The sequence below is a fragment of the Plecotus auritus genome (genome assembly GCF_963455305.1).
Source record: "Plecotus auritus genome assembly, chromosome: 3".
Classification (NCBI taxonomy): domain Eukaryota; kingdom Metazoa; phylum Chordata; class Mammalia; order Chiroptera; family Vespertilionidae; genus Plecotus; species Plecotus auritus.
The window spans coordinates 86,819,469-86,839,940 of NC_137772.1; the positions used below are offsets into that span (position 1 = coordinate 86,819,469).

A 20,472-nucleotide genomic window follows, 5' to 3' on the forward strand; every position below is an offset into this window, starting at 1 on the left:
ATGTGGCTCTCGAGCCGCAGTTTGCCGACCACTGCCCTAGATTGTTTAACTTACATTAATCCTCTTTCTCCACTTTGATAGTTTGTGGTTTATTATTCATGACCCCCTCTGTCTACTACAGTGTATCACTGTGTAACCAAGCAGATAACTACTTCCAGGTGGATTAAAAGAATGGGAAGAAATTACTATCAGATGTTCTGATTTAACATACTTAACATACTTGCAAGTTTAAAGGCTTGCATTGTTTGTTATTATTTATGTTGCTTAAGTTTTTATCAGCTCAAGTAGATGGAAACTTTTTGAAAATAAAGACTAATGACTAACTTCTCCTGCATTCCCATAAAAACCTAACATATCATTAGCCACTTAGTCTAACTGGAAAACCTTTCAATTATACATCATATAAGTCATAAAGTTCTTTAGAGTAAAAGCCTTAACATACCTTTGCTTTGAACAACAAAGCAATGCTTTTCCAGGCAAGGTACATGCCTATCCTCCATAGGGAAATGTTCACTTACTTAGATATTCCTTTCTGGGAGGATATCTCCCTCCCTCCCACTCCCTTTTCCCAGTTAAAAACTCTACTATGGCCCTAGCTGGTTTGGCTCAGTGGATAGAGCGTCGGCCTGCGGACTGAAGGGTCCCAGGTTCAATTCCGGTCAAGGGCATGTGCCTTGGTTGTGGGCACATCCCCAGTGGGGGGTGTGCAGGAGGCAGCTGATCGATGTTTCTCTCTCATCGATGTTTCTAACTCTCTACCCCTCTCCCTTCCTCTCTGTAAAAAATCAATAAAATATATTTAAAAACAAACAAACAACAAAAAAAAACTCTACTATGGTAAGCCACCGGGATTGATGAGTCTATGTCACAGTATTTAGCACATACAGATCAAATGTTTAAAAAAACAGGACTACATGGGTCTAATGAAGCTCAGAGGAAAAATATTTTTCAGTATCATCGGTGGACAGAATCCTCAACTACACCTACCATAATCAGCAGGTGTATAATTCAGAAGTTCAAATTGCCAGTGTTTATAGCCTGAATAATTCTGGTACATGTCAAATATTTCCCGGGTAAATTGTTGGCAGATATCACCTAAAAAAAAACACAAAAAATATTAAGTCGGCGCAAATTTCTAAGAAAACCATTCTTTTTTTACAGAGAGGAAGGGAGAGGGAGAGAGAGTTAGAAACATCGATGAGAGAGAAACATCCATCAGCTGCCTCCCGCACACCCCCCACTGGGGATGTGCCCACAACCAAGGTACATGCCCTTCACCGGAATCGAACCTGGGACCCCCTCAGTCCGCAGGCCGACGCTCTATCCACTGAGCCAAATCGGTCAGGGCAAGAAAACCATTCTTAATTACAGGTTATAGTGTGTCAAATCAAAGTAAAATTTAGGTATTTATTAGGTTATTTACAATAAAATTATTTTACAGACCTCCAGTAGTTCTTCCAGATGTCACCTCTAAAATAACATCGTTTTCGTCATATTTTTCCTTTGGCACTAAACTCTGGAAAAGCTAAAAAAAGGGAAAAACTATAAGCATTAGTATGTTCTATATACGTATATAGTATATACACTGTCATTACTTGAACTTAGATAAAAGACCCAAAAATATATATTTTTAAAAATCAGTAATTAACAAAGTCATATAGCATCCCAATGAGGTCTACTCCTAAAATGCTTTAATAAGTAGACCTAATTAAACCTAAAGCAAGTGATAAACTCATAGTAACAATGAAGTTACTTGTCAGGATGTTCTCTACGATGCTACCAGACTATCTTAATTTTCTAAAATGCAGAAGTTTAGATCAAAGTCTAGTGTTCCATTCAATTTTCTTCAGATTCTGCCTAATAGTTCTTAACAATAACTTCTTTCATCTAATGAATAAAGTAAAGCTTTGGAAGTCTTCATTTCACACATGATTGCATATTTTCTCCTGCCATAAATGACAGCGAGCACTAGGCTGTGCCCTGCCTTCTCAGTAGAGTTGGTTTGTTTAAAGAGGATGTTGAGGACTCCCAAGATAAGGTTCAAATAGTTTCTTAGCTGTGATAAGAAAAAAAGGAGCATCCTAACAAAGAAAGTAACCAACTTTCCTCTTAGGAAGAAAAGGGAAGTAATTTTATTTTTATTATTACTAAAGGTCTTTCAAATAAAACTAAAAGTACCTATGGGTCATGATACTCCCTATTGTCAATTTTCAAAATACTACATCTCTGCTAAAAATGATCTAGTCCACGGGAGAGAATATTAAAGTCAGGCATCTTACTTTGATTAGCTGGTTAAATACCTCCACCTCATCCCCTTCAACACCTCACAAAACTCCTCCACTGGATTCCCAGAATAGGGAAGGCAGGAGATGGCAAATATGACAGAAGGAAAGATGGTATACAGTTCTGGGATTTTAGACAAATCACCCATTGAACTATAAGAAGCTAAAGACTTGTGTTAACCAACTGTCTCTAGATCTTTGGATTCATTCCATTTTATCTGGAATGCAAATTTTCAATCCTTAATTAACGCAATCACTGTGAACCATTCCCCCTTTCTAAGACTTAAAAAACCCTGATGTTTCCTCTTGGTGAACTAAATATCTTTATCAGCATGTGTTCCCTTGCCTGGCAAGTTAAGAGATTCAACTTTCAACTTTAGAATATTGCTGCTGGGAGGTGGGGGAGTTTTTATTCTTTGATATCTATCACAATTTCTTCAATCTCATTCTGTAGCAAATTATAGCACTAAACCCAATCTAAACCCTTATCATAAGAGAAGATTTAATAACTGGTGTTTGAAAAGTACTTTGAGCACCAGTGCATAATCTAGCATATATTAACACTATTGAGATTAGTTTACCTTCTGAAACATACCTCACTATATAACATGTTAATTTTTTGAGCAATGGTTTGCCTCTCTTCCAGTGCAAGTTCTTGTAACTGCTTTTCATCTTGTTTATTTAGACCTACAAACAGACAACAGTTATGATGATAAAACTTTTTAAATACTTACAGGAAAACTCTTAAATAGCTACCTAATCTCTGCCTACTAAGTTTTATTTCAGTTGTGAAGCAAGGAATTATACAAAAGAACAGTTAGAATAGTTAGAGAATATCAATAGACAAGTATTTGTAAAGTATGTCCAAAAATTCCTGGGTTTTTGAAAAGAAGCATGATCTTGCCCCAACAGCTTATGATTTGAATGTCTATAAGTAAATATAGAAAACAGTGATTAATCAAACAGGGACTGGCTAATTAAATATAAACCCAAATAAGATGTTTTGGAGTAAATTGGGTGGTCATTTCTTGTCTAAAGGTGGTAACCATTACCCAGCACACTCTGAATAATCTAGCATAACTAAAGCTTCCATTTTTGTAGAGTACATGTAGCTGGTATCACTATCCTATCTAATGAAAGGGTAATATGCAAATTAACTGTCACTCTGTCACAAAGATGGCGGCGCCCAGTCCTCTCAGCCCTGCCAGAGTCCCCCAGTCCCGGGCGGGGGGAGGGGGGGTGGCCACTAAGAGCGGGCAGCATGAGCGGCCTGGTGGAATGCTTGCCTTGTCGCCACGGTGACGAGACAAGCATTCCACGCCCAGCCATGGATGGGCCTCTGGGCTGTGGAGAGCCTCTGGGCAGTGGGCGCGGAGCGGCCAGGCCCCGCAGAGAGCTACTGGCGCATGGATTCATGTGCAGGGCTACTAGATATTATAGAATAGCAGAACTATAAGCCTAAAAGAGAGTTTAGAAACATTGCTTTTCTTTCAATTTCTGCATATTGTGAAAAAATTTCCTAAGAGAAAAAATATTAAAACAATAGCAATATTAATAAATACTTAAAAAAATACTAAAATTAAAAATAGCTCTCACATCATATACAAAATTAACTCAAGTAGATCAAAGACCTAAATGTAAGAGCTAAAAATATAAAACTCTTGGAAGAAAACAAAGATATACTACTTTGTAACCTTAGGTTATACAATAGTTTCTTAGATAATATGACACCAAAATCACAAGCAACAAGAGAATAAAAAGATAAATGGACATCATCAAAATTTAAAAGTGTGGTGCTTCAAAGAACAATCCACAGAATGGGAGAAAAATTTCTGTAAATCAACTATCTGATAAAAAACTTGTGCCCTGGACGGTTTGGCTCAGTGGATAGAGCGTCGGCCTGGGGACTGAAGGGTCCCGGGTTCGATTCGATCAAGGGCATGTACCTTGGTTGCAGGCACATCCCCAGTAGTGAGTGTGCAGGAGGCAGCTGATCGATGCTTCTCTCTCATCGATGTTTCTAACTCTCTATCCCTCTCCCTTCCTCTCTGTAAAAAATCAATAAAAATATATTTAAAAACAAACAAACAAACAAAAACTTGTGTCTGGCTCTGGCCAGACAGCTCAACTTGGTTAGAGCATCAACCTGATATGCAAGATTAGAGGTGCAATCCCTGGTCAAGACACATAAAAGAATCAACCAATAAATGCATAAATACATGGAACAACAAACCGATGTCTCTCTCTCTCCCTTCCTCACTCTCTCTCAAATCAATAATAAAAATAAAAAGAACTTGTGTCTATAATATAAAAACTCTTACAAATCAATAACAAAAAGATAAGTAACTCAATAGATAAAAAATCTGAACAGTCATTTATCCAAAGATGATATGACAAATAGGCACACACACAAAAAATGCTCATCATTAATCAGGGAAAGTCAAATGAGCCCTCGCCAGTGTGGCTCAGTTAGCTGAGCATCATCCCATGCACCTTAAAAGGTCACGGGTTTGATTCCCTGTCAGCGCACATGCCAGGATTTTGGACATGGTCCACAGAAGGGGACATGCAGGAAGTTTCTCTCTCACATCATGTTTTTCTCTCTCTCCCTTTCCCTTCCTCTCTCTCTGCAAAATAAATAACATATTTAAAAAATATATTTTTTAATTAAAAAAATAAGTTAAATCAAAATCACAAGGAGATATCACTTCACACTCACTAGGATCACTAGAATCATAGAGGCAGATAACAAGCATTGGCAAGGATGTGGAGAAATTAGAACCCTCAGACACTGGGGATAGAATGAAAGTGGTGCAGCCACCTGGAAAAGTGTGACAGTTCCTCAAAAGGTTAAACATAGTTATGAGACACTCAGCAATCTATGTCCACACAAAAACTTGTACACAATGTTCCTAGCTGCATTGTGCATTATAATAAGAAAGTGAAAACTCAATAACTCAATATCCATCAACTGATAAATGGATAAATGAAATGTGGTATACCCATACCATGAAACATAATTCAGCAATTAAAAAATGAAGTATGTATACAGGCTATAACATACATACACCTTTAGAATACTATGCTAAGTGAAAAAAGCCAGTCACAAAGGACAACATACTATAGGATTCCATTTATAAAATACTAGTGGCCCGGTGCACAAAATTCATGCACATTAAAAGGGGATTAATTAGAGGGAATATTTTAATATTGCTATTTGCCTTTTCTCTATAGTAGAAGTGTCAGAGATGAAAGAAAATTAGTAAAATGTATATGAAAATCTTCCTTATGTCAGAGTCTGGGGTGCACCACGGGACCCAGAGTCAAGTCCCCACCCACCACATGTGCCTCAAAATTGTGCGAGACCCAGACCCAGCCGGTCCCACCCTTGTCAAGCACCGCCAGGCAGGGGGCGTGGCCTGAGGTCCCCCAGCCCAGGCCAGGGTGGGGGGGCGCGCCTTGAGGCACGCCCCCCCCATCAAGCCCCGCCGGGTGGGGGACGTGGCCTGAGATCCCTTGTCAAGCCCTGCCGGACAGGCGGCATGTCCTGAGGTTCCCCGTCAAGCCCGGCCAGGTGGGGGACAGGCCTTGAGCTCCCCCGTCCAGCCCCGCTGGGCAGGGGGCGCAGCCTCATGTCCCCTGTCAAGCCCCACCGAGTGGGGAGTGTGGCCTGAGGTACCCCGGCCTGGGGCAAGGGGAGCAGCTTGAGGTCCCCTGGCCCAGCACTGGGGTAGGGGGGGCGCACGTTGAGGTCCCCCGTTAAGCCCTGCCAGGCAGGTGGTGCGGCCTCAGGTCCCCCGGCCCAGAGCCAGGGTGGGGGGTGCAGCCTCAGGTCCCCTGACCCAGCACCGGGGTGAGGGGCACGGCCTGAGGTTCCCTGTCAAGCCCCGCCGGGTGGGGGGTGAAACCTGAGGTCCCCTGGCCTGGCGCCATGGTGGGGGGTGCGGCCTGAGGTCCCCTGGCCCAGCACCGGGGCTGGGGCTCACCTTGAGGTCCCCCATTAAGCCCCGCTGGGCAGAGAGCGTGGCCTGAGGTCCCCAGGCCTGGTGCTGGGGCAGGGGGTGTGGCCTCAGGTCCCCTGGCCCGGTGGGGTGGGGGGCACAGCCTGAGATCCCCTGGCCTAGAGCCAAGACAGGGGGCATGGCCTGAGGTCCCCTGTGGGCACAGCTTCAGGTCCCTGCTGATTGCTTGTTAGGGCTCATTACGGGAAGTCAGCTTCCACTGTGGGTGCAGCCATTTTGTGTTACAAAAACCCCTGCCTCTGCTCTGGGCACCACCATCTTTGTGGTGGAGTGATGGTAATTTGCCTATTCCCTCTATTATATAGGATGCCTGAAATAAGTAAATCTAAAGAAACAGGAAGTAGAACCAAGATGGCGGCATAGGTAAACACCTAAACTGCTGCCTCGCACAACAATTTCAAAACTACAACTAAAAGACAGAACATGCACCATCCAGAACCACAGGAAAGCTGGCTGAGTGAAAATTCTACAACTAGAAGGAAAGAGAAAAGCTCACAGAGAATTGGAGGTACGGCAAAGGGTCTTTGTGCACGCAGAGAAGAAGGGCAGCTGAGAGCCTGGCTGACTTTCTCTGGCGGAAGGGGGAAGGAAGCCCCCGACCGCCCTGAACCCCAGTTCTGACTGCACTGAACCCCAGTTCCGGGCGAGCCCCTGGGGACCCACGCTCTTACAGGGGGAGTCTGGACTCTCGGGCGGAGACTCGAGCTGGGAAAGGCAGAAGTCTGAAGGCGCGCGCGTGCCAGTGCGCACAAAGGCTGCGGAGGTTGCCACAGGCTTTCCCTAGCGGAAGGGAATCGGAGGCTCCTGACTGCACTGGGCCCCAGTTCTGACTGCACTGAACCCCGGTTCCAGGTGAGCCCCTGGGGACCCACACTCTTGTGGGGGGGAGTCTGGACTCTCGGGCAGAGACTCGGGAGCCGGGGAAGGCGGAGGACTGAAAGCGTGCGCATGCCAGTGCGCACAAAGGCTGCGGAGGTTGCCACAGGCTTTCCCTAGTGGAAAGGAGTCAGAGGCTCCTGACTGCACTGAGCCCCAGTTCTGACTGCAGTGAACCCCAGTTCCAGGCGAGCCCCTGGGGACCCACGCTCTTGTGGGGGGAATCTGGACTCTCGGGCAGAGACTCGGGAGTCGGGGAAGGCAGAAGTCTGAAGGTGCGCACGTGCGCGCAAGGGCAAGGCTGACAGGAAGCCAAGACTGAGACTCCACCCCATCCAAGCTGAGCACAGAGGCTATTGCAATTTGGCAAGTCTAATCCTATAAGGCTGTCTCCAGCACCGAACTTCTCCCAGCATATACACAGCTGATCCTCACAGCCAACTGGCCTGGAGGTCAATTCTTCCCAGTGATACCAACAACAATAAAGACTTAATTACAACAAGCCTGTACACACAGTCCACAAAGGGGTGCACCAAGAGTGTCCACCTCAGGTTAACTGGGGAGGCAGACCCACTGGGCCATATTGGAAACCTAGCACACAAATCTACCCTACCAACTCAGGGAAGCAGTGAAAATTCGGCATCAAAGAATCAGATCACAAATGAAAGAAATGGAGGAAAACAAACGACTGGATATAGAATTCAAAACCACGGTTATAAGGCTTTTCAAGAATATCCTAGAAAAGGCCGATAAATATAATGAGACCCTCAAAGATATGAAAAAGGACCAACTAGAAATTAAACATACACTGACTGAAATAAAAAATATTATACAGAGACCCAAAAACAGACAAGAGGAACACAAAAATTAAGTCAAAGAATTGAAATACATAGAAGCAAAAAACACTCAACCGAAAAAGCAAAAAGCAAAAAAAAAAATCCAAAAAGTTGAAGATAATGTAAGAAGACTCTGGGACAACTTCAAGCGTACCAACATCAGAATTATGGGGATGCCAGAAGAAGAGAGAGAGCAAGATACTGAAAACCTATTTGAAGAAATAATGACCGAAAACTTCCCCCACCTGGTGAAAGAAATAGACTTACAAGTCCAGGAAGCCCACAGAACTCCAAACAAAAGGAATGCAAAGAGGACCACACCAAGACACATCATAATTAAAATGCCAAGAGCAAAAGACAAAGAGAGAATATTAAAAGCAGCAAGAGAAAAACAGTTAATTACCTACAAGGGAGCACCCATACGACTGGCAGCTGACTTCTCAACAGAAACTATGCAGGCCAGACGGGAGTGGCAAGAAATTTTCAATGTGATGAATAGCGAGAACCTACAACCAAGATTACTCTACCCAGCAAAGCTATCATTCAGAATTGAAGGGCAGATAAAGAGCTTCACAGATAAGAAAAAGCTGAAGGAGTTCATCACCACCAAACCAGTATTATATGAAATGCTGAAAGGTATTCTTAAAGAAGAGGAAGAAGAAAAAAGTAAAGAGAAAAATTATGAACAACAAATACATATCTATCAACAAGTGAACCTAAAAATCAAGTGAATTAAAAACCTGAGGAACAGAATAATCTGGTGAATATAATAGAATCAGGGGCATAGAAAGGGAGTGGACTGATAATTCTCAGGGGGAAAGGGGTATGGGGGGTTCATGAAGAGAATGGACAAAAATCATACACCTATGGATGAGGACAGTGGGGGGGAGGTAAGAGCAGAAGGTGGGGTGGGAAATGGGTGGAGGGGAGCTATGGGGGGAAAAAAGAGAAATAATTGTAATAATCTGAATAAAGATTTATTAAAAAAATAAAAATAAAGAAACAGGAAGTAGATTAGAGGTTGCCTAGGGCTAGTAGGGAAGCGGGTGATTGGGATGATATGGCTAAAGGGTGATGAAATAATATCTAGACCAAATAAACCCTTTGATGGGGTAGGAACTATACTTTTGTGTCCCTGGTATGTAGCACTGTAGGGCAGTGCTCAGTAAAGGTCTGTTCAATAAATTAAAGCTTCTGAATAAGTCTCCCAGACCCTAAACACTTCCTGGCAAGCACCACAAGTGCCTCAAAATTAGTGCCTCTTAGTAGTTGATCTTTAGTAGCTGAAATACTTCAAATATCCAGAATACAAAGTCCTGTCCTTTCCAAGTGTAGAGCTCATTACCTGTAGGCTTTTTAAAGACTGAGTTTTGGGAGCAGGAGTGAGATGGAGGGGATCAATGGGGAAAAAAGGGGGACAGCTATAATACTTTCAACAATAAAGGTAAAAAAAAAAAAGACTGAGGCCCAGTCGGTGTGGCTCAGTGATTGAGTGTCGACCTATGAACCAGGAGGTCACAGTTCGATTCCCGGGTAGGACACATGCCCAGGCTGTGGGCTCGATCCCCAGTGTGGAGTATGCAGGATGCAGCTGATGAATGATTCTCTCATCTTTTTTTTTTTTTTTTAATATATGTTTTATTGATTTCAGAGAAGAAGGGAGCAGGTGGGAGAGAATCACTGATTTACTGGCTGCCTCCTGCACACCCCCCCGCGCCCCGGGGATCGAGCCCACAACCCAGGCATGTGCCCTGACTGGGAATCGAACCGTGACCCCCTGGTTCACAGGTCGACGCTCAACCACTGAGCCACGCCAGTCTGCCTGATTCTCTCATCATTGATGTTTCTACTCCTCTCTCCCTCTCCCTTTCTCTCTGAAATTAATTTAAAAAATATGTTTTTTAAAAGACTAAGTTCATTTAACTTAGAAAATCAATCCTGTACTTATACACACACATATCTTTTACTTACTTTTACACATTGATTCTAATTCTTCAATTGCTTTTTCAGCCTCCTGAATTTCTTGGTAAAGGGCTGCAAGTGGTGCCAACTCAGCATGTCTTTGATTCAAGGACCTTTGGTCCCCTTGATTCACAGAGATATGCTGCAAACACTGATCAAGTGTTTGGTACTCCTTATTCAGGTCCTCCATATATTTCTGTAATGCTTTATGCTTCCAGAGCATCTTCGTGTTTTGATGACAGAATCTCTTAGAGCAATTCTTATTTAACAGACTATGGAGAATGTGATTCCTGTTTTGTCTAAAAATCCCCAGCCTTGTATCAAGATGTATCTGTGTAAATTGATGAAAAAGGGGGTGGATGCAGTGCTGGTGATGACCATGAAGAGATGGATGTCTAAAGAGCCGAACACAGAGGTGACGGTTCATCTCAGCATCTGAAATAAAACAAATAAACACAATCTGGAAAAAAAACAACTCTGCAGATATAATATAGCTGGAAGGAACCTGAGGAAATCTTGCTCAGTTCACTCCCTGAGCCAGCTCCATACATGGTCCTCAAATTCCATCCTATATAATAAAAGGCTAATATGCAAATCGACTGAACGGTGGAATGACCTGTCACTATGATGCACACTGACCACCAGGGGGCAGATGCTCAACGCAGGAGCTGCCCCCTGGCGGTCAGTGCAGGGAGCGCCGCTCAGTCACAAGCCAGGCTCACTGCTAGCGAGCACAGTGGCGGTGGTGGGAGCCTCCCCGACTCTGTGCAGTGCTAAGGCTGTTGGATTGCCTGCTTAGGCCGCTCCCAGGGGAGCAGGTCTAAGCTGTCAGTCCGACATCCCCCGAGGGTTCCCGGACTGTGAGAGGGTGCAGGCTGGGTTGAGGGACCCCCCCACCCCCGAGTGGATGATTTTCATGCACCAAGCCTCTAGTAACTCACAAAAATAAAATAATTCCTCAAACCTCTGAAAAGAATGTATTAAAATAAATGAAGAAAACACAAAGCACTTTTTTCTACCACTCAACATATATAATTAAGGCAAAAGTAAGAGTGTAACCAATAAATATATCAATAGAATGGGTTAAATCAGCTATTTTTCTAGAAAGTATTCAGAATACAGAATTGAGTGCGTGAACAAGCACTTGAAAGGTATAAAATAATCATTCAAACTTTAGATGGTTCACATATTTTTGGATTTCTGAAGTTTGCTGTAAATAACAACTATTTTCTTATATCCAGATGTCCAAGGAAGTCAAGTAATTTAATCATATTATTTACTCAGCTAGACAGAGACACAGATGATTCTAGAATGCAAGTTTCCTATTGAGAACTCAGTGCTTTCACTTTCAATTCTACAGTCACTCTTCAAAGATGCTTCCCTGCCTGGATCAGTATGGCTCAGTTGATTAAATGTTATCCTGTGTACCAAAAGGCCACCGTTTTGATTCCTGGTTAGGGCACATGTCCAATTTGCAAGTTTGGTCCCAGGTCAGGGTGCATATGGGAGGCAACCAATCAATGTTTCTCTCTCTCCCGCTCTCTCCCTCTCCCCTTCTCTTTCTCTAAAAATAAAAAATAAAAAACACATTTTTTTAAAAGGATGATTCCTACAGCTGAAATCCTAAAGGAAGAAAGCTTCAAATATTAACAGACTAAGAAAGAACAAGGTCTGGTAAAAAAGGGACAATGGTGATAATTACAGTTGACCCTTGAACAACATGGGTATGAATTACAACGGCTCCATAACATCCTAATTTTTTTCAACAAATATAATCGGCCCCTGTATCCCCTGGTTTTCCATTTGCAGATTCAACCAACCATTGTTGGGAATCCATGGGGGCAGAGAACCAATTGTATGCATTGTTTTATACCACTTTATATAAAGGACTTAGCAACTGGGATTTTGGTATCTGTGGGGGTCCTACAACCTATTCAACACGTTTACTCAGGGATGACTGTAATTAAGTTTGGGGAAGTCAAAAGTTATACATGAACTAGAGGCCCAGTACATGAAATTCATGCATGGGTAGGGTCCCTAGGCCTGGCTGGCGATCAGGGCCGATCAGGTTCTCTGCCTCCCCACCTCCTCCTCCTCTCGCTCCCTCAGTGCTGGCCACCACAGCTGGTCGCCCGCTATGTTCCGCACCGCCCCCTGGTAGTCCGTGTATGTCATAGCGAGCAATCAAACTCCTGTTCTCCTGGTCGAACTCCCAGGGGGACACTTTGCACATTAGCCTTTTATATATATAGATTTTTGACTGGGGGGTTGTTGCCCATAACACCTATATTGTTCCAGGATCAACTGTACAAAATAACATAATCTCAATTACATTTTCTAATTTTATCTACAATACATGGTAAAAAAGGTACAGAATATCTTGAAAAAAGAAAAATAAAATATAAATATATCAAAATGTTAAGATAATTTTTAGTTGTGGGATTACTGATACCTTTTGCTTGCTTTCTATTTTTTCTACTTTTTTTAAAAAATATATTTTCTTGATTTCTTACAGAGAGGAAGGGAGAGGGATAGAGAGTTAGAAATATTGATGAGAGAGAAACATCAATCAGCTGCCTCCTGTAACCCCCTACTGGGGATGTGCCTGCAACCAAGGTACATGCCCTTGACCGGAATCGAACCTGGGACCCTTGAGTCCGTAGGCCGACGCTCCATCCACTGAACCAAACCGGTCAGGGATATTTTTTCTACTTTTTAGTGTTTTCCATGTCTTCTATACTTATATTTTACAATCAAGAAAAGTTACTTTAAAAAAAAAAGAAAAAAAAGAAAAGTTACTTTAAAAAGCTACAAGTTAAAAAGAAAAAAATTACAAGTTAGGTGAAATTGGCTGTGTACAATAATTATCTGTTCTCCTCCCCTCTAACAGAGATAACAAAAGCACACAATCGTTTTATTGAGTATGACAGGGTTTTAAGAAGAACACTTTGCCCCTAAAATCCTGTGGTTCAAAGTTGAAATAAAGGTCAAAATGTATCAAAATCAACCTTTATTGTCACTGGTGTTCCTACTGCTAGGAGAGCATTCATATATTAGCTCTATTGATCATTATAAGTCTCCTAATTTATATATTATTATCACCTAGAAAATAAAATATTAAAAATTTGCTGGGTTCTACTCATGAACTTTAACTGAATCACATTCAAAAAGGGACTGTGGATGAATACATATATGCCCAGTAACCACAAAAGTTACAGTCCTCCAGCAGAAGTTTCTGTGTGTATTTACATCTAGTCCCAAACACATCAGAGATGTGTTCATTTGAAAACGGACAGAATAAAAGGATGGTAAACATTTTTTATAACACTTCTGACTAAATCTTAGGAAGAGTAGAATAATTCTCAAGGTCATGAACCTCAATGTTAAGGGGGCAAAAAACCAAGACGGTACTCTCTAGGATTATACCTGAGAACAGCAAGTTTTCTTCACCACCGACCACAGTTAACAGAATTACCGGTCCTCTTGAACAGTTCTCAGGGTCGGTTCATCAGGCGTGACAAAAACCCCGGGCGCGAGCAGCACGTGTAAGCCATACTGTGAACCTCGGTATATGGAGTGATCCCATAAAAAGGAAACATGGAAAATAAACTGGAGAAAGAAAAAAAAAGTTTTTAAGATCATGAAAGAGAAAGGGATTGTGAGTACTTAAAATAAAGACGACAGCTTTCCTTACTGAGGTCGGAACTTTCTCTAACCTGGTACATTTCAGCCGGAAAGGCACGGAATCACTTTCACTTCCTGGGTCACTGCTTCCGGGTTAATCATTGATTCCTGTCTTCACCTTCATGTTGACACTTTCCCATAGTGATTGGGCTTTCCTTAAAACAATGAGGTGAGCCCGAACCGGTTTGGCTCAGTGAATAGAGCAGCGGTCTGCGGACTCCAGGGTCCCAGGTTCCATTACGGTCAAGGAAGGGCACATCCCCAGTAGGGAATGTGCAGGGGACAGCTGATGGATGTTTCTAACTCTCTATCCCTCTCTCCCTTCCTCTCTGTAAAAAATCAATAAAATATTTTTTTAAAAAAAATGAGGTGAAAGAGGAAACAGAAGAGAAACAAGAAAGCAAGAAAGATTTAAAAAATTACAAAGCGAGAAAAATTCCCTTGAGGCGACCACACGGCGCACTTATCCCAAGCAGAAGCCCAGGACGGCGGTTGTGATGCGAGGGTGCCGGCGGGGGCGTGGGGACCGGGGCGGGGCCGGGGCGCGAGGCGGTGGGCCGGGAACGTAGATTGTACTACAACTCCCAGTAGCACCCACCCAGTAATCCTGGGAGTTGTAGTTTATCTCCTGACAGGGGCGCCCCCACTGCCCAAAGATGGAGCTTTGATTTTCAGGTTAAGGGAAACCCAGGAGTGAATTCCCTACAGTTTTGATTAAGAGATGATCTCAATATATTTAATGTAAAGTTACAAGAATTTTCTTATGTATGGAGCTACTAAAGTAGTAATTCCTTAATTTATTTTATATGAGGACCCCATTTTCATCATTCAAAAACTTAGGGGATTCTGCTTGTTAATAGCTGTACTTATGACTTTCATTGCCTAAGAAAAGACCTAATGACTAAATGAGAGTATAAATGTGTATTTTTAAAAACCATACGGGATCCAAAAGAGAGACTATAGATATCTACAAATTAGTGATTTTATAGATGTTTCATGCACATATAAAATTTAGGGCTCAACTTAGGTTAATAGCTTCTAAATCACCGATTAAAGAATTTAAGAATTCTTGCCGTACCCGGTTTGGCTCAGTGGATAGAGCATCGGCCTGCAGACTGAAGGGTCCCAGGTTTGATTCCCGTCAAGGGCACATGCCCGGGTTGTGGGCTCCATCCCCAGTGGGGTCGTGCAGGAGGCAGCCAATCAATGACTCTCTCTCATCATTGACGTTTCTATCTCTCTCTCCCTCTTCCTTCCTCTCTGAAATCAATAAAAGTATATTTTAGCCCTAGCTGGTTTGGCTCAGTAGATAGAGCGTCAGCCTGGGGACTGAAGGGTCCTGGGTTCAATTCCAGTCAAGGGCACATGCCTGGGTTGAGGGCTTGATCCCCAGTAGGGGGCATGCAAGAGGCAGCCAATCAATGAGTCCCTCTCATCATTGATGTTTCTATCTCTCTCCCTCTCCCTTTCTCTCTGAAATAAAAAATATATATATTTAAAAGTATATTTTAGCCCTGACCAGTTTGGCTCAGTGGATAGAGCGTCGGCCTGCGGACTGAAAGGTCCTGGGTTCGATTCCGGTCGAGGGCATGTACCTTGGTTGCAGGCACATCCCCAGTGGGAGGTGTGCAGGAGGCAGCTGATCGATGCTTCTCTCTCATCGATGTTTCTAACTCTCTGTCCCTCTCCCTTCCTCTCTGTAAAAAATCAATAAAATGTATTTTAAAAAAAGTATATTTTAAAGAATTTAAAAATCCACATAATAAACAATTCCAGGGAAATGCAAGCATGTTGCCTTACTTTAAATATTCCAGTGAGATACATCCATTAGCAACCACATTCACAATATTTCTTCTTAAAAAGCATATTACCAACTTCACAGGATATAAGAAGAATTAGCCATACATGTAAACACATATCCAACTTTCATTATCTACTTCAAGGTATCTTCTTCTGTCTACATGGTTTAAACCTACTAATTCATTCATCCTTACAATAACCTTAGAATACCCGTGCATGGGAGAAAACTAAGACACAGAGAGCTTAAGTAACTTGTCCAAGGTAAAAAACCCCACAACAACTAGTAAGTGATATAGCAGGGATTCAATCAAGGCAATCAATCTGTCTTAATGACCTGTGGCATCTTAAGACATCCAACAATGTGAAGTTTAGAAACAGCTTGGGATTTCAATTAGGTATATTCTACTATAGAAAAAAAATGAAATCAGGAATTATTTAGCAATTTAATACAAAATTCAAGCTCTCGCTAAAGTAGAAAAAAATTAGCAAAACAAAGATTATTTTCCTTATAGTCTTATTATTTTCCCTGAAACAAGCAGAATACAAAGAATGAAAAGGCAGCATTTCTTTTGTATTTACACTGGTTCTCAAGTTTTTCTTAGCTTCAAAAAAATATATGAAATGCGCCACCTGCTGGCATTATTGAAACTAGATCACTCAAATAATTTTCTGTCAAAGACACTTAAGAGGCCTTGAAAGGTCAACCTACTCTCTTTCCTTTACTCTTTAAAAAAAAAAAAAAAGGCAAGCAAAGACAGTTGAAAGACTAATCTTGGAACCTCCCCTTTCTCCCTCTAAACTAGTATTAGCCTTGGGTGAAGTCAGCTTTTTAACAAGATCATTTAGTGTTGACTCTTACAACTTCTTCGTAATTTCATCTGTCATCTTAAATTTTTCTTCCACTATCACCCTAAATATTTTTTTAAAATAATTTGCTTTGGTTTTATTGTTTTATTTTTATTTTTTAATACATCTTATTGATTTCAGAGAGGGAGAGGGAGAGAGAGAAACATCAATGATGAGAGAGAACCATTGTCAGCTGCCTCCTGCATGCATCCTACTGGGGATTGAGCCCGCAACCCGGGCATGTGCCCTGACTGGAATCAAAACATGATCTCCTGGTTCATAGGTTGACGCTCAATCCCTGACCTACACTGGCCAGGCTACTTTGGTTTTAAATTGTACATTTTCAAACCTTTATTTCAATAAATTTTATTTTTCCATCTTTTTCTCCTTCAAATATCCTTTATAAGTAATTTTCAAATACTCATTATAAGCATTAATGTGTTTTCCAACTTAGCCCCAAAATGGTCTAAATTGAGGAATATAATGTAATCTACACTGTATGTGTGTGTATGTAGATATATTAGCTTTATTTTTTTTTATTATGAAAAAATTTAAAAAGGTTCACAAATAGAACAATATAATGAACCCCATATAGCTATCACAAATTCTCAACAGTTATCAACTTGGTATTTCATGTGCCCTCCTCCTACTTTCTACCTTCACTGTACTATTTTGGTGCAAATATAAAACATCATTTTTCCATCTGTAAATATTTTAGTATGTAGCTCTAGAAGATAAAGACTTTTAAAATAGTCACCCTTAAAAATCAAGAACAGCATCTTAATATTATCAAATATCTAGCCGGTGTTCAAATTTTTCCCTATGTGTCACATTTTGTGGGGGGAGTAGTTTGCTTGTCCGTATCAGGATTCAAATAAGGTCCATACATTGCAATTTGTTGCTATATTTTTAATCTATAGGTCCCCCTCTTTTTTTTCTTTGCAATATATTTGTTGAAGAAACCAGATCCTTTGCCTTGAAGGGCTTCACACAGTCTAAATTTGTTCTAGACTTGTGTTGTGTTTATCATGTTCCTCCCCTCTACTCCCATATTTCCTATGAAGGAATCTAGAAGCTTGATCAGATTTAGATTTATATGTGTTGTGTTTGTGTGTTTTTTTTTTTTGGAAAAACTTTTAAAGGTGGGTTAGCTACCTTCAAGGGAAGATACAAGATATTTAGTTGTGTCTTTTAAAAGTCATACTAGAGAGAAACCAAGATGGCGGCATAGGTAAACACCTAAACTGCTGCCTCGCACAACAATTTCAAAACTACAACTAAAAGACAGAACGGACACCATCCAGAACCACAGGGAAGCTGGCTGAGTGAAAATTCTACAACTAGAAGGAAAGAGAAAAGCTCACAGAGAATTGGAGGTACGGCAAAGGGTCTTTGTGCGCGCAGAGAGGAAGGGCGGCTGAGAGCCTGGTTGACTTTCTCTGGCGGAAGGGGGAAGGAAGCCTCCGACCGCACTGAACCCCAGTTCTGACTGCACTGAACCCCAGTTCCGGGCAAACCCCTGGGGACCCACGCTCTTACGGGGGGAGTCTGGACTCTCGGGCGGAGACTCGAGCTGGGAAAGCCAGAAGTCTGAAGGCGCACGCGGGCCAGTGCACACAAAGGCTGCGGAGGTTGCCACAGGCTTTCCCTAGTGGAAGGGAGTCAGAGGATCCTGACTGCACTGAGCCCCAGTTCTGACTGCAGTGAACCCCAGTTCCAGGCGAGCCCCTGGGGACCCACGCTCTTGTGGGGGGAGTCTGGACTCTCGGGCGGAGACTCGGGAGCCGGGGAAGGCGGAGGACTGAAAGTGCGCGCACATGCCAGTGCGCACAAAGGCTGCGGAGGTTGCCACAGGCTTTCCCTAGTGGAAGGGAGTCAGAGGCTCCTGACGGCACTGAGCCCCAGTTCTGACTGCAGTGAACCCCAGTTCCAGGCGAGCCCCTGGGGACCCACGCTCTTGTGGGGGGAGTCTGGACTCTCAGGCGGACACTCGAGCTGGGGAAGGCGGAGGACTGAAAGCGCACATGCGCGCAAGGGCAAGGCTGACAGGAAGCCAAGACTGAGACTCCACCCCATCCAAGCTGAGCACAGAGGCTATTGCAATTTGGCAAGTCTAATCCTATAAGGCTGTCTCCAGCACCGAACTTCTCCCAGCATAGACACAGCTGATCCTTACAGCCAACTGGCCCGGAGGTCAATTCTTCCCAGTGATACCAACAACAATAAAGACTTAATTACAACAAGGCTGTACACACAGTCCACAAAGGGGTGCACCAAGAGTGTCCACCTCAGGTTAACTGGGGAAGCAGACCCACTGGGCCATATTGGAAACCTAGCACAAATATCTACCTTACCAACTCAGGGAATCAGTGAAAATGTGGGGTCAAAGAATCAGATCACAAACGAAAGAAATGGAGGAAAACAAACGACTGGATATAGAATTCAAAACCACGGTTATAAGACTTTTTAAGAATATCCTAGAAAAGGCCGATAAATATAATGAGACCCTCAAAGATATGAAAAAGGACCAACTAGAAATTAAACATACACTGACTGAAATAAAAAATATTATACAGAGACCCAGAAACAGAATAGAGGAACACAAGAATCAAGTCAAAGAATTGAAGTACAAAGAAGCAAAAAACACTCAACCGAAAAAGCAAAAAGCAAAAAAAAAAAATCCAAAAAGTTGAAGATAATGTAAGAAGACTCTGGGACAACTTCAAGCGTACCAACATCAGAATTATGGGGGTGCCAGAAGAAGAGAGAGAGCAAGATACTGAAAACCTATTTGAAGAAATAATGACCGAAAACTTCCCCCACCTGGTGAAAGAAATAGACTTACAAGTCCAGGAAGCCCACAGAACCCCAAACAAAAGGAATCCAAAGAGGACCACACCAAGACACATCATAATTAAAATGCCAAGAGCAAAAGACAAAGAGAGAATATTAAAAGCAGCAAGAGAAAAACAGTTAATTACCTACAAGGGAGCACCCATACGACTGTCAGCTGACTTCTCAACAGAAACTATGCAGGCCAGACGGGAGTGGCAAGAAATTTTCAATGTGATGAATAGCAAGAACCTACAACCAAGATTACTCTACCCAGCAAAGCTATCATTCAGAATTGAAGGGCAGATAAAGAGCTTCACAGATAAGAAAAAGCTGAAGGAGTTCATCACCACCAAACCAGTATTATATGAAATGCTGAAAGGTATTCTTAAAGAAGAGGAAGAAGAAAAAAGTAAAGAGAAAAATTATGAACAACAAATACATATCTATCAACAAGCGAACCTAAAAATCAAGTGAATTTAAAACCTGAGGAGCAGAATAATCTGGTGAATATAATAGAATCAGGGGCATAGAAAGGGAGTGGACTGATAATTCTCAGGGGGAAAGGGGTATGGGGGGTTCATGAAGAGAATGGACAAAAATCATACACCTATGGATGAGGACAGTGGGGGGGAGGTAAGAGCAGAAGGTGGGGTGGGAAATGGGTGGAGGGGAGCTATGGGGGGAAAAAGGAGAAATAATTGTAATAATCTGAATAAAGATTTATTTAAAAGTTATACTAGATACTTATGAGTGCCTAGGTCCATTACATCATTAGAGGTTGCAAATAGTGATTTTTTTTATAATTCTGTTTTCATTTATAAGTTGGAAACTAATTTGTTGTAAAGAGAAAATTCCCTCATCAACTATTATTGTTGCTCTTGCTTTGAAAAGTTTTAAAAGAAAAATTAAAATTTTGCAAAAGTAGAGAGGTGATCAAATTCAAAGCTTGTTTTTGAACAGTTTCCAAGATTTCCAAATTCTATTTCAATCTTACCTTTTTTTGGTTTTTACTTTATTGTTTTCAATGTTTTTATTTTAAAACACAAACACAGCCTCTCACATTATCACTATCTCCCACCGGAGCATTATATTTGTTACATTTGATGAAGCCACATTGACACATCGTTATCACCTAAAGTCCATAGGTTACATTAGGGTTCACTCTTGGTTTTGTATACCCACAAAGTCTAAATTTGGACAAATGTATGTGACATCTGCCTACCATTATAGCATCATTCAGAATAGTTTCACTGCCCTAAAAATCCTCTGTGCTCTGCCTATTCATCCCTCCCTCTGGCAACCACTGATCTCTTTTACTGTATCCATAGT

General features: G+C 42.0%; 1 protein-coding gene across 3 annotated transcripts in view; it reads right to left on the reverse strand.

Moving 5' to 3' along the window:
* The window catches only part of MTRF1 (mitochondrial translation release factor 1), a 44,079-nt gene extending 30,350 nt beyond the window's left edge, over positions 1 to 13,729 (reverse strand). Inside the window, exons 1-6 of one of the 3 annotated variants that reach the window (XM_080661093.1) lie at positions 13,673 to 13,729; positions 13,405 to 13,587; positions 9,988 to 10,413; positions 2,878 to 2,969; positions 1,444 to 1,525; positions 988 to 1,095 (exon numbers count right to left, since the gene is read on the reverse strand). In XM_080661093.1, the coding sequence (XP_080517219.1) occupies positions 988 to 1,095; positions 1,444 to 1,525; positions 2,878 to 2,969; positions 9,988 to 10,405 (700 nt within the window). In that variant the 5' untranslated portion in view covers positions 10,406 to 10,413; positions 13,405 to 13,587; positions 13,673 to 13,729. Of the gene's footprint in view, positions 1 to 987; positions 1,096 to 1,443; positions 1,526 to 2,877; positions 2,970 to 9,987; positions 10,414 to 13,404 lie in introns of all 3 variants that reach the window. The other 2 variants (XM_080661092.1, XM_080661094.1) reach the window with 2 other exon arrangements.
* Between the last annotated feature and the right edge of the window lie 6,743 nt (positions 13,730 to 20,472).